This window comes from Ambystoma mexicanum, chromosome 6q (genome assembly GCF_040938575.1).
Source record: "Ambystoma mexicanum isolate Mex_15411 chromosome 6q, UKY_AmexF1_1, whole genome shotgun sequence".
Lineage (NCBI taxonomy): Eukaryota > Metazoa > Chordata > Amphibia > Caudata > Ambystomatidae > Ambystoma > Ambystoma mexicanum.
The window spans coordinates 1,569,899,627-1,569,926,839 of record NC_090937.1 but is presented as its reverse complement, the minus strand read 5'-3'; the positions used below and the strand labels follow the sequence as shown (position 1 = coordinate 1,569,926,839).

The following is a 27,213-nucleotide window of genomic DNA, read 5'->3' as shown; positions in this document are numbered from 1 at the left end:
AAAAAGGACAGCATAACTCCCAAAAATGGAATTCTGCCAAACACAAGGACCTTTTGCATTCAGGTTTTGCATGCATACATTCACGGCCCCCTCCAGTGCAATTTCTGATTTTTGATTTAATAACCCCCTGGGTATCCAACCCCAACTGTTACTCATGTCCTCAGCCAAACACTGGATCAATCAGGATGCATTCTGGTTGTCAATAAGATGGCTGCTTGTAAGACGTTTGTCAGAAAGTGGCACATGGATGTTGGATTGATGGTATTCCATGATTTTGCTGAATGCTACTTTGGTGATTTTTTGGGGCTGATTTTTTTAACCCCTTTTTCTAACAGCAAAACTACAAATGGTAAGTATGGGTATTTATTCATGTATTTATTTTTCATTTGTAAGGCGTTTATACATCAAGTAAATTGTGTTTTAAAGCACCCACAGGGCAGCAGGGACGGAGCATGGGAGTAAAATTAAATATAACACTGTAAGATAGAGGCAAACCTACTAGGCCTTGTGAGCCTTCAGAACGTGCAAGTGCAGAGAGAGAGAGAGTAGGGATAAGGGAATGGGGGTAAGAGCTAGATGCACCAAGAGGGAAGTGCTAGGGAGTGAGCACAGCTGTCAATAAATGAGTGCAGGCCTGGGGTGAATAGGCCAGTGGGTGCCAAGGTAAGTGCTGAGAGCGGGCGGAGTCTGAAGGCGGTTGGGTCTGGGAGGCCAGGCCCCAAGAGGATACATAACGGCCCTCGCCACCAATCTCAGCAACGGTAGGGTTTAGCACAGGCTATTGGAAGGGAAGATGGAGGCGAAAAAGAAAGTCTTGAGGAGCTTTTGGAATTGACGAGATCCAGCTCAAGACGAAGAGGAAGGAGAAGGCTGTTCCATGGAAGGGAACCTGCTGAGGAAAGAGATCAGCCACCAGCTTGCTGTTTAGCGAAGTGTGACACACAGAGAGTTGGTGCCAGAGGAACGTAAAGATCTGAAGGGAGAGTATTGAGTGAGAGCAAGTTGTAGATAGTGTAGTCCCTGGCTGAAGACAGCCTTATGAATGATGCAGAGGGATTTTAATTTGATCCTTCCAGCAACTGGGAGCCAATGGAGAGTTTTTAGGGCTGGAGAGATGCAGTCCCTGGGCTTGAGGCCAAGGAAAAATCTTGCAGCCCTATTCTGGATTAGCTGTAGGGGTTGTAGAGAAGAAGAGGGAAGATTATGAAAGGCTATTACAGTAGGTAGTCTAGCCTAGAAAGAACCAGAGCTCTGGTGACATTGAGCTTCTGGAGAAAAGTGAGGAAAGGAAAAATTCCTTTGAGGAGGTGGAGTTGAAAGTGGGACATGTTAGCAAGGTCCTGAATTTGAGGGAGGAAGGAAAGTGAAGAGTCGAAGATTTGGAAGCTGTTGACAGCCTTAAACCGTGCTGACGGTAGGAGCACACTTGAATTGCAGAGTATGGAAATCCAGTGTTGCATGGTGCCTTGAACACTGAGCAAAGCCTCAAGGATGGATCGACCTGTACTGTGGAGTGAATCCAGGTACTGGATTTCTGCTGTCCATGGTGCTGTAGCGGTATCGGAGGAAAGCTGAAAGCATGTTAAATTCCAGCTCCTTTGTGATAAACTTGGACAGACGGCCATTTGGAAGGAGGTCAGCCAGTCCAGTGCCCACTCCAAGATACCAAGGATATCAGGGAGCTGTTTTATGAGGATGGAGTGGTTGGCCATAGCAAATGCAGAGAAAAGATCAAGTAGAATGAGAACAGCGGGTGAGTTAGAGTCAAGAGCTGTGAGCAGTTCCTCACTGGTGTTCAGAAGAGCAGTTTCCATGCCACTGGGTGTTCGGAATCCAGATTGATGGTCGTGGAGGCAACCAACAAGTTTTGTGTAAGGAACAATGCAAGCAGCTCAATGGTCCAGAATGCCGGGACTAGGAAGAATTATCTAAGAGCGGACTCAATGCTGACATTTAGATCCGGCAGGGAAAACATATTCACCAGCCGGTAAAGCGGAAGAACCTTGATTCAGAAACATCTAAGTACCATAGCATCTAGCTGGGCAAACAGAGTATACTTTTCCAACGTCATCAGGTGCACATGGTTGGTGAAACACATGTGTCAGCAATTACAACAATTACATAAGAAAAAATCCAGTCAAGGGTTCCTTGGAAAATCTAGTCAACATTTGAGAATATCCAGGAGGTATCAAAAGGTCTTGGAGCCGGTGATCTAGTGGGCTTCAGTGTCGAGTGATCACTAAATAACAGCCAGAAAAAAAACAATGTTTTCGAGGATGCAAAACAGGAAAGTAATATGAGCGACAAACAAACCTAAGCCGGGAAAACATTTAATTCCCAGACAGATTAAAGAAACTGGTGAAAACGTGGGGGAACTCTGGAGAATAATGAAGGCTTCCTCATTGAACAGTGGCTAAGGATGTGGATTCACCAGAGTCCTTGGGGTTCACTCTCTTCAGTCACTACAACGTACACTCTGCACTCACTACCCTAGTCACACTCTGTAAGATGTATGCTGCCTATTAAGACTATATATACGCTTACACACCCTGGAATATCTCTAACCCAATTCGCACTTATACCATGTTTACCAGAATAATCCAGGGAGGAGAGCAATGTACTGTCTTCTAGATAATACCCATCTATGATTTTCCTAGAATATTTTGCTCAGGATCTTTGTTTCTATTTGATATTGTTTAGATGTCCTGGGAAGGGTGCTCAGCCAATCATCTGGCTGGAAACGTGGGTGGAAACTGACAGTGTTCCCCTGCATTTTCTCAGCCACCAGCGCTCCTTCCCAGAATGCTGCCTTTTATTTTCCCAGGGAACCCCAGGGTGTGACTAGCTTTCACCTGATCATTAAAGGGTGTGTACATGACTGCTAACAGTCAGGGGTGTTGCTAGGTCTAGAAGAAATCCGGGGCTATGTTAATGTCGGGACTGGCAGGAGTCGGGGTTAGCTAGCATTTTGGTTGTAGCACCTGAGCTTCTATCCAGAGCTACAACTAGAAGACCTGGGGCTATAACCCCTTCAGCACCCCCCCTAGCAACGCCGCTGCTAACAGCCCTGCTCGAGATGGTGAGCCTTTAGAACACCTGCACGCCTTTCAACACGGGAGTGATTCCTATAATAGTACCTGGTGCTTTCAAATTTGACATTTTGATCACCCTCTTTGCTCCTATTTAATTTGGTGTATGTTTCTTTAATTAGTAAACCTATGTGGCAGACTTATAGACTAGGCCTAGTCTTCATAGTCTCTGCTGACTTGCGCATTGACCTGATACTGTGATAGGCTAACGCGGGGGCACAGTTGAGCAGGGGACCACCTCACAGAGGAAAGAAGCTAAGGCACGAATGCAAGTCTTCGTGCGCACTTGAAAGCCTCTGAGGTCCAGCTCAAGCACAGCACCTTCCCTAAACATGGCATCTAATGTACCTCTTCAAACAGAGGTGGAAGTCACACAGCAAGTCCAAGCAGAAAGTTCTCTCCATCACTCATCGATGTCCCTCTAATTCTGCTCCACTCTACCTCTTGCAGAGGATCACCAAGAACAGCTCCTCCAGACCCACGAGACCAATCGACAGCCACAGACTGAGCAGCCCACATTTGAGATACACTAGAGCTGGCGGCTGCAGCTTCCCAGTCAGCGTGGCCCACTTGTGCAACGACCTGCCTCCTCACCTGCGCTTAGAACCATCATACTGCCATACAGGAAACTACTAAAAAACAGCCTCTTCAAGTGGCAATGAACCATTCTGTAAGGATCTAACCAGCCCCTCCTGTTGCTCCCTCCTCTCCCCTCCACCCTACCCCTCCCACCTGTTTATGCAACCAGCGCCTTGATGCCTGTTAGGTTCTATGGGTTCTACAAATGTATAAATAAATAAATACATAAATAAATAAATAAATAAATAAATAAAAAAATTTGCTCACGTGGCTACGCCTTTGATTTTGGAAAATGAATATCTGTGCTCTAATCCCAGCTTCTGCACGTGGCATGATCAACCCCATACACTGTCCTGCACGAGGCGCTCACACTGCACTGAATTCTGCCCTATTCCTGGAGCCGGGGTCTGCTCTATATTAAATGCCAAAAGAACAAATGCTGTAGCAGCACTTGTTTTGACTAGTGTGGCAAATTGGCCAGTCGCCGTCATGCACACGATGGATACAGAACACGCAACAGGCGCATCCTTCCAGTTACTGTAAGGGACCTATCGGCCTATGTGGATTGTGTGGAAACATGTGTATAGGTAGATTCCATAGGGTTGCATTTTACCGCAGGCAAATCTATGTGGGGGTGCGGGGGGTTAGAGTAACAATAAGGGTGGTGGTTGGAGCATACATTTGCGGATGAAATGTCATAAAAGGAAAAAAGGATTTGACGCAATAGGGAGGATATAGCTCAGGGGCAACGTGCTCGCTTTGGAAGCAGATGACGCAGAGCAACACAGGTTCGATCCCCGGGTCCGCGCTTAGAGAACGCGTTATAAATAACCTATCATATTAATCATCTATGGCAAATCCTTGATGGAATCACATACATCTGAAACATTTACGTTTCTGCGCTTTACCTGTGAAACTGGACATATTTAGGGTCAACCATTTGCCTGCTATGCCCAAAAACGTTTTATGTTCATAAATGAGCCTTTGTTATATGTATTCATGAATTCCATGTATGTTCTCTACAGTAGTGCAAAAGGGGAAACTTTGCAGCCAGTGTTCAAAATGTGTTGCTATATTTACTGGAGTAGTGCCTTAATTGGGGGACTACAGTTGTGACTGGCAGTGAGAAGGAGACTTCCTAAATCTGGGGTAGAGATTCTGAAAATCTATGCTCGGATCCTGGATGATAGTTGTTGGGTAGAAGTGAGGAGTTTGCCCAAAGGCATTGTTATTTATTGCTACACGCTGGCCCACCTCCTGGGAAATTGGCCTGTGACTGTGCGGGTCACAGTGGCCACACATCTCTGAAGGAAACTCTTCAACCGCAGAGCTCTTGTGCCAGCATTGGGGAAAGCAGATCGTTATGTGGGATGCAGGGGTTGTGGAGGGGTACAACGCTCTTTAATCGCAGGATGAAATGACTCAGGGTCGCAGGGTTTTTCTCTGTGGATATTTCAATGAGAAAACCCATCTAATATTTTAGGGGGGGTTAGAAATATATATATACATATATATATATATATATACATATACTTCTTTGTTTCCAACATCCATCGAAGTTTCAGCAAATTGATATCTGACTCTCCGAGAATTCTGGGAGTTCAGATCCAATGGCTTCTATACGCTGACGACATGGTCTTAATGTCGCATACCCCTAGAAGCTTGCGTCAGTTATTGGGTGCTCTGGACACTTATACCAAAGCAAATGGCATAACAATTAACATTGCCAAGACAAACGTCGTCCAATTTGGCACTAGGAAACAAAGTTAAGCACAGTTTTATTGGCCTCTTCAAAGTAGTAAGATTACTGTTACTAATGTCTATGTATACTTAGGTATGGTCATTTCCAACCTGTGTTCCTTTGATCAGTACAACAAACAAGGGCTCCATAAACTTCAAATGTGTATCTCGCAAGCCAAGATCATCAAAGCGAGATACTGCAAATTCTCTCTCCTACCGATCCTTACTTACTTTAAACAAAAAGTGGTGCCTGTTATTCTGTATGGCGCTGAGACCCGATATGTTATATCATACACTTATTGGGCCATCAGGGAAGGTCGATTCTGGAGGCAAGTTTTACATCTACTAACCTTGCAACCCCTACCACCTATAAGATATGAGTTGGGTCTAATTTCCCTATATGCAATCTATAAATGGAACCTATGCGCCTTATATCACAAATGCCTCCTAAATCAAGCCACAACAGGGATCATCAACATCATATCCATATATCTATTAAGCTCTATGGATACTTTCCCGAAAGCTTGGCGTCAAAAAATCCAATCGATTTTAGAAAAAGCCCAGATAGATCCAACTTTGCTATTAGAAAATCCAGATAAAGCAAGATCAAAAGTCTGGGAAGCTGACTTGGATCTATACACGCCTTGCTTGTGTCAACTATAAAAATATGGAGGCTTTCCCATTTGCATTGAAGTGTTATAATACAGTGGCTTACTATATGGTGAGGTCCCCCAGCTCTAGCCACTGGAATGGCTTTATGAGATTTAGGTTAAATCTGTGGTTGACCAATGATGTATTGAATCGACGGGGCAATGTTAACATCCATTTACCCTGCCGATTCTGTGAACAACAAGCAGAAACCCTTCAGCACTTGTGCACAGAATGTCATGAATTATTATCAATCCGCTGTGTTCACTTTAAGCCTTTATTTTTGGACCAACAGGTCCTAACCACAAAAAACTTATGGGACTTATTATTCCATACTAATAGAAAGGCCGTAAGATATGCAGTGGTTAATTATTTGCATGAGCTAAAAGTCCCGATGTATGCAGTGCCAAGATGTTGATTATTTTGTATACTGTAATTTGTAATGTCTACTGCTGAACTCTCTAAATGAGTGATGTTTTTATTCTTTTATATGTAGAGATTTAATCATTTTATTAATATACCATTTTTTGTAAATTGTTGTAAATTTTTGTATATGTGGTATGTTTCTTAAAGTTGAAAGGTCTCGACTTGGTCCGCAACCAAAACAACTAATAATAAAAAAAAATATATATATATATATATATATCTTTGGGGCACTGATTTCCATCAGGCAAAGTGAGTGGCACTCTTCACAGTCGTTTTGGTCAATAAAACATCCGGATGCCAAAATGTCAATTAGTAGAAAAAAGTTTTCTTTATTTGGATCCTTACAACTCAGCAAAAAAAAAAGAAAAAATAATTATATATATATATATATATTTCTTTTTTTTTTAAAGGTTCAAATTTAGGGCCATCAAAGTATGGCACTCCCATAGTGCAAAAAAGTGTGCGTTTTTGGGCGTTAACGCGTTTCGCTGCAAAAATCGCAGCTCGATACAAAGGTGTACCCTATGGATCCTAATATGACCACAGTATCTAGGACCACAAAAATATGGAATGTTGTGAAATCCAGGCCAAATTGATCACATCAATTCACATCAGGCATCTGCAACCTTTGGCTCTCCAGATTCTCTGGACTACAATTCCCATCAGCACTAGCCAGGGTGATGGCAGTGCAAAACATCTGCAGGAGCATATTATGAGTAACTAGGATCAACAGGGAAGTTTACAATGGCAATCATGGTGGGCGTCAGCGCAGAACAGCTTTACAATGTGAATGCTACCTCTTTCCTTCAAATTATTGCTCATCTCTATAGAATTCAAACATGGTGGCGAAATAATGAAATGGACGAATTGGATGAAGTCCGAAATTGGATTCCTAAAACAAACCCAGTGGTCCCAGGTATCTGGACTTTCCATCGAAAATGTATTCATCGAATACATATCCACCGAAATGTATTCTTTTTAAAATACATTTTTTAATTACTTGTATATAATCATTTTGATTTTTACAAGATCACTTTCGCTGAAAAGGTGCATAAAAACACTAGCATCTAGTATTACAGTTATAATTCAGTGGCACACATAGTCTGTTCGAGTGTATTTTCAGCCTGAAGTTTCACTGAGCTCAAGCGTAATTTTATCTTGTCCATGGCGATGGTAAAGAGTTTGGCCGTTGCGATTGTCCATCTGGTTTGATCTCCTGTGATAAGACGGTATCACAATGTTTCTTCATCGTTCGAAAAAGAATTTGCAAGCAGCGAGGTGAAAAAAGCTTTTCTTTCTTGGTTCATTTCCAGGCATCTCATCAAAAGGTGTCTAATAGTCTCTGTCGGGTGTGAATTGTCACAAAGTCTACAAGTCTTATCATCAATGCCCTTATAGCTAGGATTTCTTGTGTAGGGAGCAAATTAAGGCAAGCTTTCATGAAGATTTTCCTTAATGGTTTGTTCGGGTGTTTTACACAATATGCCATTGGTTGCTTTAATTTGTTAAAAGCCATTGGTAGGTGGGTTAGTAGTTTGTTAGAGACTGCTTTGGTGATCGTTTCGATCCAGTCCTGACATTCCATTTTGGACTTTACTCTGGGTGGATTGTATGGCAAGTCCTCCTCTGTGCAGGCGATCTCACATAGTTTGGCACTTCGAGCTTTTACCCATTCTTTCAGCAAGGTGTTGTTGCCTCTGGCGATTTCTTCTGCAATCATTTGATAGATTGGGAGGCTCTCAGGCAGCTGTTTTTTTCTGAACAATTGCATAGTGCTCTATTCAACTACTGCGCTTAGAGAGACTAGGCCAATTCTCTTCTTATTGCAGCAATGGATGTAGATTTTGGAAGTCCCAGCACTGATTTCCAGATAAACCCTTCCAGCTTTTGCCACAATGACGATGGAGACGTCGGCGTCGCGTCCATCCCAAGGTCAACGACGGGACGACTTTTGTTTTATAAAACTGGATCGCTGGCAACAGGGAAAATTTGCCATATTTTGTATCAACTGCTCTCGTCTGGGCTGTCAGGTTCTTTGTCTTTTCCCATAGTGTCTGTTGCATTTTGAGCACTTTATTGGTGCTGTCGATTTGCACTCCCAAGAACTTAAATGAAGGAATGATTTCGATTTTACTCTTGTCCAGGTACCACTGCAGGTTCTCTTTTTTTTTTTCTTTTCGGGGATTTTGGAAGACCAGTATTTTAGTTTTTGTTTTATTGATCTCCAAGTTGTTATCTTCAATATATTGGGTAAGATTGTCAAGTTGACGATGAAGACCAATCTCGGTATGGTCCAATAGGATCATGTCGTCTGCGTATAGTAGTCTCGAGACAGTCCCTTTCCCTACTTTTGGGGTGAAAGACCTGACCCTAGCTTGCGATTCTTTGTAGTCACCAAGGAAAGATATGAAGAGTGCAGGGGAAAGCCTTGCTTCACTCCACATTCCGATGGAATGGCTTCAGAGAGTAGTCCTTGTTGGTTTAAGCGGACTCTTACGGTATTTTTGGAGTGTAGAGCCGTTATATGCTCCAGGATGGACTCGGGCAGTTTCATGCCTTAAGTTTAGCCCAAAGTTTTTGTCTGTCGACTCTGTCGAAGGCTTGCGACAGGTCAACGAAAGCTAGAAAGACCTGTGGATCTCCTGACAATACCTTGGCCTTTATTGTGTTCAGTAGGAGTATATTTACTGCCGTGCTGGCATTCTTCTAAAAACCCATTTGAAAGGGGTCGGCACTAGGAGACATACGTGCCCATTTTTTAAAATTACCCAGCAGCATCGTTGCAAAAATCTTCCCGATGATATCTAAAAGGGCTATGGCCCGGTAGTTGATGGGGTCTTCTCTATTGCCCTTTTTGAAGATGGGAATGATTACTGCTTGGGACCAAGAAACCGGGGTTGTTTTTTTTTTCTTTACAATCAGAAGAAATCATGCTGATTAAAGTTGACCATTCTGCCGGGAACTCTTTTAAGTCTGTGTTTGCTTGGCCACCTGGTCCTGGTGTTCTAAATAGTTTAAGATTTGATATTACTCTCTTAATTTATTCTTGGTCTGATAGATCCACCCAATGTCCTTTTTATTCGAGGTTGATTGTATTTGTTAACTGTTTCGGAGACTCAAACAGTTGGGAAAAATTAGTGATCCAATTTGTTTATGAAACTGCATTGATCATTTGGTTGTTAGGATGTCCGTCTGTTTGGTTCACTAGTGACCAGAACTCGCACGATTTCTTGTTCGTCAGTGCTTTGAGCATCTCCTCTGCGTCGCTCTAGTATAGGGCTGATCTTATATTTCTAAGCCATTGCTTATGTTTTTTGACTCCATATGGAAATTGCCCAAGCTTTTTTGCTGTTGAGAGTTGCTGCTTGTCTCTTCAGTTTTCTCAAACCCTGTTGTTTGCATACTAAGATGGCGTTATATGTATGGTTAGGCTTTAAGGTGTCTTTATGCGGTCCCCTTGTAGCCTTTTTAAAGGGTAGGAAGAGGGGTACGTAACTTGCCTTGTACTTATCTCTTGAGAGTCGTTTCCTGACATTAGAGATTTGTATTTTTCAGAGAGCTCTCGAATGTCATGTCCTGTCATACGAAGGTGAGTTTGCTGAGTGGTAAGCTCGATGTTTGTTCTGTATCTCAGGCGACGTGGCCCCATTGAAATACAGGTTAGTTTAAGCAGGTTATAATCACTCTCAGTGGTTCTGATTACCACAAATGACTCTATACGTGGGAACATGGATTGGGATGCAAAGATGTAATCGAGCGTGGCCGAGGAAGTATTGCGCTCCCACATGGGTATCATTAGTTGATTGTTTAAAAAAAAAATATATATATATATATTTTTATTGTGAGCAATAGTTACATCGGCCAATCGGCCTAAGCAAAAAGTCAACCAAAACACTTTACATATTGACCAATGCGGTCACATGGAGAACATTTTATAGTTTTCAAAAAGTAAGCAGACGAAAGGAAAAGAGACCCATTCCTCCATAGAACTTAGACAGAGAGAAAGATTAATCAGAAAGAAGCAAGTATACAAGAGAAAGTTGAAGAGGACAGAAAGCCTAATTCCCACACCCACCCCTTCCCTTTTCCTTCCTGGGCCTTTTCGCAAAAGTCAGTGATCAAGTTGCTGAAAATGATGGAATCCGATGTGCATCAGAGATGTGTGGCTGCATCATCGATGGAGAGCTTTGGCATATCATGTGGTGATGTATAGTGGAGGATCAGTCTCTTATGTTGGCGTTGGGCATTATGCTTTTCAAAGATGAGCTGGGGCCATTCTTCTGTCCCTGAGGTTTATTTCGTGGTGCACTCAATTAAGAACGTGACATGGACCAAAATGTTACTGCTGTTCGAGTGTTAATATATTTATTATGTGGCTTGTCTTTCCCTGTGGAATTGGAGGAACGGAAGCCATTGTTGATCTATATAAGTGTTAGTTTATTTTACAATGGCTGTAAGGCTTTCCTTTTCGTACATTTATTTTGCTTTGTTCAACCAGTCTGCCTTTGTTGGGAAGGAGGATGCCTTCCATTTTATTGTCACACAGACACGGGCCGCTAATAAAAGGTTCCTTGGCATATGTGGGAGAAGCGTATATCCATCTTCATTTTCCTCCAATCAGAAAAGAACCAGAAGGGGGGTAAGGATCCTTGGTATGCCCTCGATTTCTTGTATCCACCCCAAGATTTCTTTCCAGAACAGCTGGATCCGGGGGCAAGCCCACCATTGATGCCAATACGTGCAAACTTGAGTGCATCCGCGCCAACAATAGGGAGTTACACCATGATACATTTTTGCCATACGTTGGGGAGTAAGATGCCATTGTACTAATATCCTGCAGTTATGCATCTTGTATTGCATCGCTATTGAGGATTTCCACACCAATTTGTGGATAGCGTCCCACCCCTCCTGGTTGTCCTCCCACCCCAGTTCCTTGTCCCATATTGCTTTGGTATTGGGCTCGGGAAGGTGTCTTCTCCCTAGGAGTGCTTTATACATGCTTGATATGACACCTTGGAACCTGTGTGTTTATTCGATATGTTTTCAAATGCAGTCAAGGGGTGGCGCTGTATCTGGTCTTTCCATTTGCGGTCTGTGAGGACACCTTTTAGCTGAAGGTATGGAAGGGGCCTGATGGTTAAGGCCTGCGTTTCCTCTAGTTCTTCGTTGGTCAGACAGGAACCCTCCCTCCACATTTGTACGAAGGGGGTCTATTATGGCGTCTCTAATTGGGAGAGCCCAAATGCAGCTAAGCGGCGATAGCCAGGTCGTCACTCCCCTCATACCAGGATTTTTTTTGTTCCAAAGAGGCCAGATGGCTGACGAGACAGGATGTTCCCTCGCCCTACATGGTATGGTCCTTACAGGTGCCCAAAGCCATTCGTCCAAAGTTACAGGAGTGAACATGCCATTTTCCAAGGCTACCCACTGCTTTCTCTTCGACTCCCTCATGTGGTCCACCAAAACACGAAGCACCGCTGCCGCACAATAGAAGGAAAAGTCTAGAAAGGCGAGGCCCCCCTCATCTTTTGCTAGGATCAGGGTTTTGTATGCAATGCGGGTTCTGCCTTTGTCCCATAAAAATGATAACAGTGCATTCTTGATCTCTTTTAAGAACATGCGCGGGAGGACGATTGGCAATGACTGAAAAAGAAAAAGGAGTCGCGGGAGGACCTTCATTTTAATCGCCTTCAGTTTTCCAGCCCATGACAACTTGAGTTTACTTCAGTTGCCCAGATCTTTTAGGATTGTGGACCATAGCGTTTTGGTTGATCGTTTTTTATAGTTGCCACATTGAAGAAATTCCTAGATTTCATTAATTTCATCCATGCCAGACACCTGGCTTCAGTTCAGCCGGAAAGGGGTGATTTAGTCGAGGGCACGTTGGGGGCGATACATTTGGCGTTCAAATTTCCACAGATTAGAATGTTAGATGTGTCATACTTTATGAAGATTTCGTCAATGATGTTTGCTACTGTATCACAAAAGTTCACTATCGAGGTTCTTTGAGGATTCCAGTAGACATTGACGATAGCGAAAGGGTCAACAGACCACGAGTTTGCCGCCAGAGCTAAATGGGTCCAAGTAGAAAGGACAGCCAGCAGCTCGTAGCTCTCTATTTTCTTAGTAAGAGTTATTCCTGATCCCGTACGGATGGCTATCAGCAAACCTGATGATGGGCAATCTAGCAGCCCATTGGACGCCGGTGAGATTTCAATTGTGAAACCGTCAAGGGCTGGTTTTTCCATGAGTCAAGTCTCCTATAGACACAGAACATCGTATTCTCCACGGTCGTGGCAGTCAGGTTTAGTTAAATGGACATGGCCTCTGGTGTTCCATCAATATTGATATTGATATTTTATTTCTATTGCGTTCATACACAAGTGTTTCAGAGCTCGACAAGGCAAGGGAAGGAGAAAAGAGGAGAAACAAAAACAACGATCTTACTAGGCCCAGTGACATTGAGAACGCGCAAGTGCATGGTAGAGGGGGAGAGGGAGAAGTACATGGAAGGGGGAACAAAAGGAGAGTGCGGAGCAAGGAGGAAAAAAAACATAAATAATAATAAATAAATTAATAAATAAAAAGGCAACAAAGAGAGGGTGTGCAGCCAGCAAGTGGCAGTGCTGGGTTTAAGGCAGCAGTCTGGATAGGTCTGATAAATGCAGGAAGAACAAAAAAAGGGGTAGGGACTGTATGGGTACAGATACAGACCCCAGTGCAAGGGGTGGCCCAGAGGCAGTGCGTGCGGGTGGCAAGAGGAGCAGGTACCTGGGACCGGAGGAAAGAGGGTGGCCAGGTGCATGGTGCCGAGGGAGAGTAGAATCAGCAGGGGAGAGGGGGGGCAAAGGCAGAAGCAAAGAGGAAGGTCTTTATGTGCTTCCGGAACCGGAGATGGTTCTCCAAAAGTTTAGAGTGGCAGGGAGGCTGTTCCTCCATGATGCTATGTTTAGCATAGTCTTTGGAGGATCATCGTGGTCAAGTTGGGGTGACTGCAAAGTTGGAACATCACCACCAGGTGATTGCTATCTCTTAGTACTAGAAGTTATTGCGTCCCGAATCCATGACCATGGGCACTTCTTTAGGTTTCCATCCATACGGCTCTGGTCAGAACCGATGTTTTTTTTCCTGATTTCTGCTGATTGCAGAGTTCCTGTAGATTCGTGTAGTTGAGAGCAAATTGGTTTTGAGTTGTCGTGATATCTCCTTGGGGGTCGCTGATTTCTAACATCGCCATACGGTGAGCCTCCTCTGTTTTCTATTGGGGCACTCCTAAATTGCTTAATTGAATTTGTCCATTCCAGATTTCGTCTGCTGCCATCGAAAAGCATATTCATTGAATTAATTTTCGATGGATAATTAGGGTTAGAGTTAGGGTTAGATTTAGGGTTAGGGTTGGGTTAGGGTTGGGGTTAGGGCTAGGATTAGTTTTAGGGTTAGGTTTAGGGCTAGGGTTAGATTAAGAGTTAGGGTTAGATTAAGTTTTAAGGTTAGATTAAGGGGTAGATTAAGGGTTACATTTAGGGTTAGGGTTGGGTTAGGGTTAGGGTTAGTGGGGTGCCCTTCGGGGTTGGGGAGTTTGAGGGAGGTTCCCCCCCAATAAACAATAAGCACTAAAACGTTACATGAATCTGGCCAGTGCAGACATACTTAAAAGATTTCAGGTCTGGGCAGCTCCATGTAATGTTATAACGTGCAAAATAAATGCATCGAAATGCTATCTTTAACATTTAAAAGTACATATCCATCGAAACGTATCCATTCCTATTTTCAATGGACATGTTTCGATGGATATGTACCTTTAATTCAAAAGATAGCATTTTGATACATTGACTTTTATTGGATTTTCTTCGATGGATCATTTTTGATGCAAAGACCATAAACCGTGGTCTCAAGCTCACCATTCTTCATACAATGCGTTAGTCGCATTCGCATTAGTGACACATCCCTTCCCTTAGTATGCAATGAGCCTCATCACGAGTGGGATACCGCCCAACTTTATTTGCATTAGCGCCCATCCGTCCAGCCGTTTTACCACCGGATCGCCGGTTGGGCGCTAAACATTACTCCCCATTCCCCATTGGGTCCACATCAAATGTGAGGGGCGGATCGGATCGTACCTTCATGCCCAAGGGTGCCCTCTAAATATGGCTGTGCTTGCTATGCTAACACACTGGAATTTAAAAATCAGCGGCACTTACATAATTGTTTTGGTCTTTATAAATCAAAACATGAAAAAATAGTCTGTGGGCCACCATAAAATCATAATTAGTACCCGGCGAGGGGCGTGTGGCAGCCTTCCAGCCAATGAGGAGGCTCGGAGTGGGGGCTTCACCACACAGTAAAACCCCGCTCCTAGCCTCCTCAGAGCGGGTGGCTGCCATCTTCACTCACTGGGCTTTAGAGGTAAGTGCGCTGCCCCGCTTTCATGTGCTCCCACGTCCTATCCCAACCCCCTCCGTGTGCTCCCATGTCCTATTCCCACCCCCCCTTGTAATCCAATAAGGCAACCCCCACCGTCTCCACACTTTCCTTCTTACTCCTTTTCCGTTGGCTGCGCAGGGAACCGTAGAGATCCAGGTGCTCTACTGACGTCAGCAAGGCCACCATGGAAAGGGAGAAGGCACTATGCATAATCCCTTCCTCTCGATCCATGGAGGCCAACTATTTTTTTTAAAGTGTGTTTCGCAATTTGCACCATATTTTTTCCCGGGTACATCAGGCTGGGGTACCAATGGCAATATTAGATGTGCGTGGGGCATTCCAGTTCTGGTAATGCCCAGGAGCTTCATTAAGGCCCTCGCTATTTTATACTTTGCAAAATTTGAGCAAAGATCGCTCTCAAACTAGTAACAGAGAATAGGTCCTCAAAACTTGGAGTGGAAATGTTGAGGTTCTCCCAAAGCAAGCAGGGCAAAATACGCATATGAAACCAAAGAGATAGGAAGACATTAGAGTGTCCAACTCTCTAATTTTCAAAGGTCCCTTGGCGTCTGCGACCTGTGGCTCTCCAGATGTTTTGGACTACGACTCCCATTATTCCTTACCATCGAATATGTTGCCTAGGTCTGATGGGAGCTAGAGACAGAAGCATATGTAGGGCCAAAGTTTCCAGATCAAGGCCGATCAGAGTCTCTTACCCTTTCACGTAGATATCACTCATCTTCTCTCCGGTGACGCTGACTTCATCTAAAATCACATCCTTGGCGTTCCAGACAATGCAACGTAAGTAGAACCTGGAAGAGAAGAGGAGGCATTAACGCGTTACTTGAACACGCGCATCATTAGACACCAGGTATTAACACATTTGATTCGGTCAGACGTCACCACATTTTCAGTTTAAATTGATGGGGGTGCCAGAGTGAGCACAAAGCAATTTGGCCAGGCACCAGTGCATTCTTGCAAAAGCTTAAAATCAGCCTTGCAAAAAAGGTTCTCTATGTAATATGCTTTGATGGAAACCACTCCTAGGCTTAATGCTGTGAGAAAAGGTCTGAGGGTACTGAATAGAGAGGAAGCCCTTCACAAAACAAGCATTGGCAAAGCCAACAGTGTAGACATTGAATAGGCATGTGCATTGCACTGGCCATAGGATGGTAACAGTTGAAAAATGATTCAAGTACTTTGGCATATATGAGCGTAGCTTGGCACATGCCGATCTGATACGTATAGACAGGCCATAACTGTGTGCTTTCCCGATGCTTGGTTTTTCACAGGACTTCAGTGCAAGGACAAGCGCACGGTTCATAAATGAAGTGGCTGAGGGCAAACTTGGTTAAGGCATAGGGCCTCATTATGAATTTCCTGGTGTGGCCAAAAACGGTGGTAATGGAGTTACCACTGCATTACCGCAGCGCCGAACAATGGGTTTGGCGATATGGTGGAAGAAAAACCTCCAGCAGAATGCTGTAATTCCTCCACATTACTGCCCAGAAACAGCGAAATCGGCAGAATTGCCACCAGCGGAAATTCTGCTGAAATCCCTATAGAGTCCTATAGACTCTAATAAATGGGGACTAACACCACCTACCACCACTTGTAATCCGGCAGTAATGGCGGCAATGGTAAATCCGTTTGGTGGGATTTCAGTGGATGTACTGCCTAAATACCACCAAACCTGTAATGTGGCCCTATAGTTGTTAAACCAGCAATGTGTTTACAACTGAAATTAAGCCATTGATTCTCTAAAGAGTGCTTCAAAATAGCGTTGACAGCCACTTAGAGAAAGAAGTTTTATCTTACTGCTTGATAAAGTTAGCCCAAAGAGATTCTAAGAGGATGTTATATGGGTGCTGAGGGGCCAGTAGTGGGCCATAGGGATTTGCATGGCCATGCACCATCAATGGGTAGGTAAATAACCAAACAAAACCTACAAGCCGCGTGTCCCATCACTTTCCTAGCTGTACGTCAATACAATATCTTCAGCTTATTGGTGGCACTTCAGCACCATCTAGTAGTCAAAATAATAATAGAAAGGGTGATCCACAGGTCCTAAATACCTTAAAGTTTCAAAGTCACTTTGTTTAGTGGAATGGGACCCACAATTAACTCCAAGGCATCATGATGGTGTAAATTATATACTCAACATAACTCATTAAAGAAATCAACTCTATTAAGGAATTCATGGGTATGCCTCACAGTCCAGTTGGCACAAAGAATCGGGAGAATTTTAGGGGCATGCCAGATATTGCAAGCCTTTAAGGAAAATAAACATGGGAATCCATTCTGCACTACATGAATAATCTGTGTGTCCCTCTTCTAGGATAACACATGTGGTGATCAGGTTGAATGCATTTGATGGAATGATAAATCCTGTTTTCTTTCCAATACCACAGAGGAGAAGCTGCGGAAGCCTGAGGTTTGCTTCAATGGAAGTTGACGTTGTTCCATGCTTTAAGCACTGAAAAAAACACAGAGCCAGGTCTTTCTGGGTATGAGGCAGAGATCCGAGCTATTGTTACCCCCAACCCGGGCTTTTAATGTCTACATTTAAAATGTGGCAAAATGGGCAGATGGGGCCGGCTTCAAACTTAAGTGTTTCATCCATTATTTCAAAGGTGGCAAAATACACCATTCAGAATGTACCTAGGATTCATTGCAGACAAGAACTCTCCTGGAAATGCAAAACTTACCTCTTGGCTTTTCGGGGTGTGATGTTGAACGGTGGCCCAGGTGGTCCTAATGATTTAGGAAACAAGTCAATCCACAGCTGGACTTTTCCCTGCGGAAAGCAACACAGTGAAGAAGGCTGTCATCATCTGAGGTCTCTGATACAGGGACAGGTAGGTAGGGGGTCAATAGGGGGTCAAATCAAATCACTGAAGAAAATGTGTAACCAGGAAACAACCAAAACATTAAGCCAGCCTCTCAACAAGGCTGAAAGTGCCGCCACTTAAATAGGTAGAAATTTCCTAAAATTATCATTATAATCGTTATGTCTACAAGAAGATGGCAAGTTCAGCCTCACGCCAGTTAGGAACTCGGATAAATAGCCAGTTACTTCAATGACTTACCTTCGGTAAGGTTCTTTCTGATAGTTACTGTCTGCTGCCCACACATTTCTCAGCTTTTAAAAATAGCTCGGGGTGTAGACTGGATCCTAAAACCTTTAAACAGCCAACAGGTGCGACATGCAGATTCTAAATGTACCCGGCATGTCATAGGATGCTTTAGTATTCTCCGGGGCTCAAGTACTATGGGCTGTAACGTTCATGGTAGGTGTGAAAGCCTTGTGTAAGGCTTTGACCCCTTGCATTAACATTACCCCCAATTTTCATTCATTTGAATGTCCGAGAGCAAACGGGGAACGCAACTTGCATTTCCACCACCTCCCGCCCTCTCTGCCATACAAATGCTCCAGCATTTTCTCTGGCATGGATTTTCATTTTCATTAGCTTAAAGAAAACATATCCCATAGGGCTCCATTGTAAATGCTGTCTGCCATGCTCTTGTTGCAGGCAGCATGTACAATTACAATTAAACCCTGGCGACATGCTTGCATGTCGGGCAGGGTTAAATTTCAATTGGGAACACTGATTGCCATGCACACATGGTAAGCATTGTTCCCAATTGAGATTAAATGCTGTCCAGCATACAATCATGTCGGACAGCATTTAATTGTAATTGTGTGCGCTGCTTGCCATGCAAGAACGTTAAGCAGCGCTCACAATCAAAAGTAAACGCTAGCTGGCATATACTCACTTTGCACTGCTGAGTGCAGATGTAAAGGGCAAAAGATGTCATACAAATGTGTAGACCACCTTTTGCCCTTTACATTTGTACCCTGCAGTGAAAATGATCAGAAAGTGGTGGCGGGGACCCACCTTTGTTAAAGTGTAAACATAGTGGATCCCATCACCAAATTATACTTTTGAGCATAATTGGCTCTCTCCCTCTCTCTCCTTGTCCCTCTCTTTGTCTCTCTCTCTCTCTCTCTCTCTCTCTTTCCCCCTCTCTCTCTCTCTCTCTCTCTCTCCCTCTCTCTCGATCTCTCCTGGACACACTCCCTCTCTCTCTTGCTCCTCTCTCTGTATCTCTCCCTGTCTCTCTCTCACTCCTTTTCTCTCTCTCTCCTCTCCCTGTCTCACTCTACGTCAGTGTCACTGTGGGTGAGAGTCGCATTGTAAGGTATCCATTTGTTTGACCCAACTTAGCCATTGCTGACAGCAGCACGACCAACGAAAAAGCACAAATACCTTTTAGGTGGGGGTGCTATTTTTGCAGTGACAGAGCAACTGTGACAGAGGCATGCCCTGAGGTGTAGGCCGGCCGGGTATCTGGACACATTGGGCCTCATTACGAGGTTGGAGGACACCATGGCGCTATTAGCGCCATGGCTGCCTCCAAACTCGTTTCAACTCCGCCCTGGTGAATGGAGCAATTACCGGTCCATTCCAAGGTTGGTGGGACCGGTAATTCCCCATTCACCAGGGCCCTTCCCCATTCCCATTTGAGCCCCCATAGTGCTCAATGGGAATGGGGAAGGCGCTAATAACGGTACTGCATATTGCGGTACCGTTATTAGCTCTGAAGTCCCTTTGCGGGTCCCGTCCTTAACGCCTGGAAAAACCAGGCGTTAAGGGAGGACCCGCAAAGGGAACTCGTAGTAGGGCGGTAAGGAATTACCGGCACCGTTGCCCTTACCGGTGCCAGTAATCCCTTACCACCCACCTCGTAATGAGGCCCATTGTAATTGTGTGTGTCCTTCCGGGTTGGTTCCATCGCATCCAGGGTGCATAGGCCTTCCTGGGAGAGTTGGTGGATTCAGATTACGTTGCAGCCAGTTCTGGGGTTCTGACAGAGAAACCACGATGCAGTATATACAAATGTGTCCGTTTCTAGTTTCTGTTAATTATAGAAATAGGTCTTTGCTTTTAAACTCACTGCAAGAACATTTTGTGAGACAAAAAGGTGTCCATTCTTGGCAAAAGAAAATATTAAAAGAGCAAATGATGTAATTGTTCTAACATTGTAAACAGACTCTTTATAACAACATTTAGAAAAGGTTTGAACAGTTGGGCAATGCTAATTTCTAATGATCACTTTCAGTACATATTGCAGCAATAATAAGAATAATACACTTGTCTTGCTGAGCTAAGCACATTATAAAATAACTATCTGCACATTTTTCAGACTAAAGATAATCATTCAAAGATGGTCAGTCTGGTACACACCTGCTGGACTCTTTCTAAATGCATAATTGTGTACTTGTAGAGGAAGGAGACCAACAGCGACAAAGAGGATTCCACGTGGCTTTGCATGAAATGAAAGACCCTTTTGGTAACAGAAGAATGACAGGTTGCGATAAATGACAAATATGTCTGTGATAAAAAGGTTGTGGGTTTGAATCATTAAGTTCACAATGCACACTGGGCTTGGTACTTATTTCATTTTTCACAACCCTCGCCCTAACTTGCAAGTGTTTGCCCCCATGAACCATGCATATGCTCAATCAGAGAGCCTCAGGATTTTGATATGAGGGTAAAATATCTACATCATTCACAACTATGGGGTCCACCTGGCAGTCTGGGAACTACGGTACCGGTAAGCATGCCGGTACTGCAATTCCCGGACCGCCATACTATGTGTTGTGGTTGCGGGTGCCTGCCTGCCAGGTCTGACCTGCCGTGCCGACCGGCACCCGTGAGCACAGCACGTCGGATGCACCGGCGGCACTCTGAATGCGCCGGCACATCCGACGTCTCCATCCCCATTCAGACCTATGGGGCCGAATGGGATGAGGAGGCCCTTGTTGCCGGCACCCGCAAATGGGCAATTACCAGGTCCGCCGTACTCGGCATGACCCGGTACTTGCCCAATTCGCGGGTGCCGGGAAAAATGCAACTCCGGCGGCAGCCGTGCCAGTTTTACCGGCACGGCTATCGCCAGAGTTGTAATGAGGCCCAAGGTTTCCTATCCCATATGAGAGGAGCCTTGCTAGGTTTGGGATTAGCGGAATTGTGTACATGCCCACTAACCAATGTTTAGACATCCTTAGAGAGTTGTATATGTATATTCTGCTTGACCTCCTCCGTCACAGTGTCATGGATGCGATACAGCGTGTATGTATATGTAGATGTACTTTTGATTAGGGTTTTATATAGCTGCATCCTAGCTAGAAAGCAACATTGCAATGTTAAATGTCATTGGCGGTAACATGTAAGGTAAGGAGGGGTGGCAACATGTGGCATAGGATGATCTGGCCCTGGAAGTGGGGTGCAATGAGGAGATACAAGGAGCCTTGGTGACACCTAGATATTGTCTTAAGAGTAAGGTTTGAGTACCTTACTCGAGTGCAAGAGTTTTGGTGCTGTCCAGATTGCCACCAATAGGCAAGGGCGTAGCAATAGGGGGGCCTGCTTCCAGTTTTGTCCTTGCATGCGATTTTCATTTTGAGTGACTCGGAGGAGAGCAATGCACTTGAGTTACACGATTTGGGAGCTAGGTCGGCCTGTGTTCGAGCAGTGGTTATATAATAGTTAACGCAGTTGGTCTTAAAGAGTGTACTGGCTGGGATGGGAAGCCAATTCAGCTACCTTATGAGTCATGTCATGAGTCATGCTGCAGGGTGTTGGGCACTACTAAGTGGGGCCAGATGTTTTGCTGAAACAACAGTGATACGGGGAAGCCCTTACCCCCACTGATGGGGAATCACCAGAGTCAAAACTGCATTTTTGAAGTCTTTGGGTGTAAGGAAGGGTTTTGCCTTCCAGAAGAGGGTTAACCAGTAACAGGTGGTTTCGGTGTTTTTGTTGATATGTTGTCACCAAAGTTGACAGAATGTCCAGTAAAGGGGGAGAAATTGCTTTCATTTCCAAAACCCATCTGTGCCTAAGAGAATTCACCACACTATCGTTCCCATCCGGAGAACCTATATCCGTAAAATTGCCACTATCCACCCAAAGCACTCTTCTAATTCACTTGATCTATAGACCTCCAGGCCCTACCTCAACATTTCGAAGAAGACATATCTAACTTACTCTCCCACTACACTAAACCAACCTCTAAAATCCTACTATCAGGGGACTTAAACCTAGGATGCAACGACCTCCTGGACTCTCACGCTCTAAGTGTGGAGCAAACCCTTGTGGAACTAGGATTCAAACAACATACTTCAGGACCCACCCACTGCAATGGCAAAACCCTTGACTGGATCGCCAACCTTAGCTTCAACTTGAACATACTCTCTAATAACCCTTGTGTCTGGTCTGGCCACCACATCATCCATTTCGAATTAGATGCCTCCACACACACCCCTCCGGTATCTGCCCAAGCTCCCCCAGCAGCGACTAGGGATAATAAAGCCATCATCCTGGAGACCATTTGCCCCCTCATTCAACCCATCATCAACCCCTCTCATGACATGGAACTAGATCCTGAAGCGCTAGTTCACATGTTCAACAAAAACCTACTGCTAGCACTAGAGCAAATCGCCCCTATCAAAGACCGAAGAGCCAAACAACCTAAGCACCTCAAGAAATGGTTCACCCCAGAACTAAAAGCATTGAGGAAATCTAAAAGATCAGATGAAGCCATCTGGCAAAAAAAAACATCACTCCAAAATAGACATCTCCAAGACAGCTGCCGCCACTTACAAAAAAGCCATTATCAAAACCAAAAGTAGCACTTTCAACAGCAGAATACAAAATGCAAAGTCCAATGTGAAAGAACTCTTCACCATTCTCAGGGAACTGGAAACACCCATCCCTCCCCAATCTTCCTGTGTCAAAGATGCCACATGGTGTGCCAAGATACAAAAGGCACTTCTAGACAAAATAGCCCTACTCCAAACTAAAATAGAAACCAACAGACTTCTCTTAGCCACCACAGGTACTAATAACTTGAACCAAACCCACCAACCCCACTCCAACAACCTTGATCTCTTTGAATTTGCCCCGGTTACTACCACACAGGTTGAAGCAATTATTGCCAGCCTCAAACCGTCTAAATGCCAAGGTGACACCTGTCCAGCGTCCATCATCAAAGAAGGAGCCAAAGACTTCGCCCCCTTCATCATCTCTCTTATTAACACTTCATTTGCCTCCTGTTCAGTACCCAAGAATCTCAAAGACGCCTGGGTCGAAACGCTTATCAAGAAACCTACTCTAGACCCAAGCATCCCTACCATCTACCACCCCATCACCACTGTCCCTTTCCCACTAAAATCCCTTGATAAAGCAGCTTACATCCAAATTCAGAACCACGTTGAAACACACAACCTTCTAGGCCTCTGCCAATCTGGCATCAGACCTAGACAGGTACTGAGACAGCCCTTCTAGAGCTGAAAATCCAAATGGATGAGGCCAAAGACAAAGGCCAACCATCCCTCCTCCTACACCTTGATCTCTCTGCAGCCTTCAACCTAGTTGACCACAACATCTTAACATCACACCTAACCACCTCAGCCTCCTTCTCACCCAATTCAGCCAAATGGATCGAATCCTTCGTCTCTGAAAGATCGAATTGGGTTTTTTCAGATACTGCCTCAGCCGACCCATCCCCTATAACATGTGGAGTCCCCCAAGGCTCCCGCGTCTCCCCCACCCTTTATAACATCTTCACAGAGATGTTATTCAACCTCTTGGATGACATGAATGTCTTATACACCAACTGCGCTGACGATACACATCATCACACTCAATGGCTCTTATGAAAAGGATTCTTCATACCTGAACGAAATCTATAGTATGATCCAAGACTGGATGGCAAAACATGGGCTTTGTCTAAATGATGAAAAAACAGAGCTTCTACCATAGGAACCAAACACCGCCTCAATAAACTCAGCCCCCAATACAATCCATTCAATATCGATGGAAACTTTATCAAGGTCTCCAATAAAGCCAACACTAGGTGTCTACCTTGACTCCACCCTGACACTTTCACAACAAGCTAATGCCATGGCCTCTGCATCGGCCTACACCACTAAGCTAATAACAGCCTGCACACCCTTCCTATCTTCACAAAGCTCTATTATTGTAGCTAGAGCTTTGATACTTTCTAAACTTGACTACTGCAACTCACTATACTTAGGTACCAATAAGCAAAACATCTACAACCTCCAAATTGTACAAAATACTGCTCTTAGAGCAGCCCTCAACATCCCACGCACTGACCACATATCCCAGGCAAGACAGCTGGCCAATTGGCTCCCAGTAAAAGACAGAGTTACCTTCAAAACCCTCATGATCACCCACAAGTGCCTCAACAGCACAGCCCTTAAATACCTGGTTGATAAATTCTGCTCTACGACATCCTCTAGACCCACTAGAGCCATCTACGCTCACTGCCTTAACATCCCGAAATACAGACTCCAAAAATCAGGTGGTACCAGTTTGCCAGTCCTAGCGGCTAAAACATGGAACTCCCTGCCCCCAGGGATGAACACTCCTTCCTTACCCTCCATTTCAAAATCAAAGTTTGGCTCTCCACCACAACCTACCACAACTATACTAACACACATGAGCCAGCAAGGTTCGCAACTGCCTAACCCCAGACCTAATGTATAAATACCTGTACAATTTTTGTAAATTTATGTAAATTTTATTTTATTTCCTATTCCTCTCACCCTATCTATTGTTTACCGTTGTGAATAACTGAGTGTATTTCTGTAACTGTATATAACTTCTCCACAAGCCTAAAGCGCCTAGCTAGCTCAGGGTCAAGCGCTATATAAGCAAATAAAACAAACAAACAAACAAAGAAGGAGAGAGTGCTACCCTTAATGAAGCCAAGTGATTGGGCAGTCGGGCCAGGTGACTTGTGAAGCCATCATGGTGCATGTCATTGAGCAACCCTTGAATGGATTCTGCTTGGATTGGTGACGGAGAAAGATGAACTCCATCTTTGTGTGACTGAGATTCATGTATGTGCTTTGCATGCAGGCTTGGATGGAGGCGGGGCAATTCCAGAGGCATGAGAAGTCCTGATACCACTGACTCTTAGATAAAATTGGGTATCATCCAGGTATTGGTGGAGTGAGATGTAGGGGTCATTGAAAGTGATCGCATTTGCCCCATGTATCGATTAAAAATCAACAGAGTATTGAGCATTGTGGGAACTCCACAAGGAACAGGGTGAAGGTCTGACCTGATGTGCCCATCTGAATGACTTGGTGCCTGTCAGAGAGGTAAGATGTTGTTCATGAATAGGTTGGTCAATGTGAGGTGGTTAAAACACGGTAGAGAGATTGCGGGGGACCAAGAGGCATGATTCGCCTACGTCCATTATTGTGTGAGCTACTTCTATGAACTGGATGGTGACGGTTTCCGTGATATATTTTGGCCTAAACCCATATTGGTCATTGCGTAGCAGGCCGTGTTGATGAACCCAATTCGACAGTTGGATGTGAACTTCCTTCTCAATGATTTCTCTGTTGAATGGTGAGAAAGTGATCAATTGGAAATTTGCAAGATTGTCTGGGTCTAAGGTGTTTTTTTTGAGGCATGAATGAGTGAGGCCTTTACTATTTCGAGGAAGGGTTGAGGGATACCCACTTGATCTGCTTTAGGATGACAGCATGGAAAGAATCCTTTTTTTAATGGTTATTATAAGTGATGGAAGGGGCCAGGAAGATCCTCAGGGGTGAGGGGAGTGCATGGAACCGCATGATTTCATGAGGTCAGGATTGAACCCACGCAAGCGTATTTCATCCAGCCACCATTGACTGGGTTCATGCTTGAAGGTTTTCTTGGCTGAAGCGCTGTCCTACATATACCTGAGAGCCAAACCCTGCAGGCTATCCAAGTGCTCTTGTGCTGCCCATAGGCAGCAAAGAAGGGCTGAAGGATGTTTAAATAATGAGCAGAAAAAGTCCAGAAATAGCAAGACTTTTATCGACAGACAGGTATTATGCAAATGAGTATATATGTCTTGTGGTTTACTAGCATGGTACTGTTAGGGTGAATGTTGTGATAAATGAAATTAGCAGAGATCATTTGCCTCATTTATTCAAAAGGGGGTCATGCAAGAAAAACTATCATAGACATATTTATCATATACAATTCTGTGGTCAGTCTTATGTTCCCAAAATGTTCTTTGCTTGTATGCAAATTTCCAGCACTCAGTCCATCCTGCAGCTGTTCCTCCCAGCTGCATTCATTGCAGTTCCTTGAAGAGATCAGGCACTATCATGTGGGCTGGAGCTGCCCCTCAGCCTGGACCCCATCACTCCGACAATCCCCACTCATGAAATGTGGCGTGGGGTTCCAAGAGAGTCCATTTACAGCACTGGTTTCTAGATACCAGGAACTGAAAAACCTGGGACACCTTGACTGATTGAGAGCAGTTGAATCCCGAGATTGCCTTCATTAGTCATCTTTCAAATATGTCTCCAGTTTGATCCTAACAGCCAATACTGGATTGAGACTTGTATTGTGTAAGGGCAATATCATTAATGAAAAAACATAGATTTTCCTGGGTCCAGAAATCTTTTGGTCAACGAATGTACTTTTATCCAAAGTTTATTTGAGAAAGCAATCAGGCAAACACAGTATTTTAAAGCACACATTTGAGCCCGTACACACCATTTTCTTTTTGCAAAGAGTTATCTAGAAGATAGTGAATGTATTTTGTGCTTTACTCAGCTCTTGTGATTTGCTTGATATAAACACTCTGTGTGAACGTGTTTATTTTGTGAAGCGATCAGTCAAGAACAGTAGTCCACACTTGTCAATTGCTTCAAAATGCACACATGTGTTTTCTGCAGAGCCTTCCCCAGCAGATGATGACTTCATTTTATGGTTCACCCAACTCTGGAAGTTCACTGGTACCATTTTGGGACTGGTTGTCCTGACTCCACCAATCTCTTGACTGTATTTCTGTCTCTATCCGCACGACTTGGTTACCAATTACCCTGGCTGCCGTGGACGTTGTTAATCCCATCTTTAGCTCCCCTCCCCACCTTACACCAGAGACCTTGTCTTACCTCACAAGCATTTTACATGTGGGCCAGCTGCTGTGGGGTGGGACGGATGTTAAACATCAGGGGTCTCTGTAAATTCACTGCTCGCCAGCCATGACATTCTCTTTGCATTTCAGGTTTATTATTAAAAATAACATAATTTGAGGCATTGATAGACCCCACTTACAAGCCGATTCATGGAATCAACGTGCGCCGAAAAAACGGCGCACGCATGCGAAAACGTGCGATTCGCAGAGAAACAGCGAAAATCGCAGTGCAAGTGCGATTATCGCACAGAAAACATCGCACATCAATTCATGGAAGTCCGTGCAC

At 44.3% G+C, this 27,213-nt stretch overlaps 1 protein-coding gene across 9 annotated transcripts in view; it reads right to left on the bottom strand.

Annotated features, from left to right (window-relative positions):
• DYSF (dysferlin) overlaps positions 1 to 27,213 on the bottom strand; it is a 1,254,081-nt gene that overhangs the window by 107,070 nt on the left and 1,119,798 nt on the right. For all 9 annotated transcript variants that reach the window (XM_069632290.1, XM_069632293.1, XM_069632296.1 and 6 more), the window contains 2 exons: positions 17,615 to 17,703; positions 15,623 to 15,718 (listed from right to left, as the gene is read on the bottom strand). In XM_069632290.1, the coding sequence (XP_069488391.1) occupies positions 15,623 to 15,718; positions 17,615 to 17,703 (185 nt within the window). The remainder of the gene's footprint in view (positions 1 to 15,622; positions 15,719 to 17,614; positions 17,704 to 27,213) is intronic.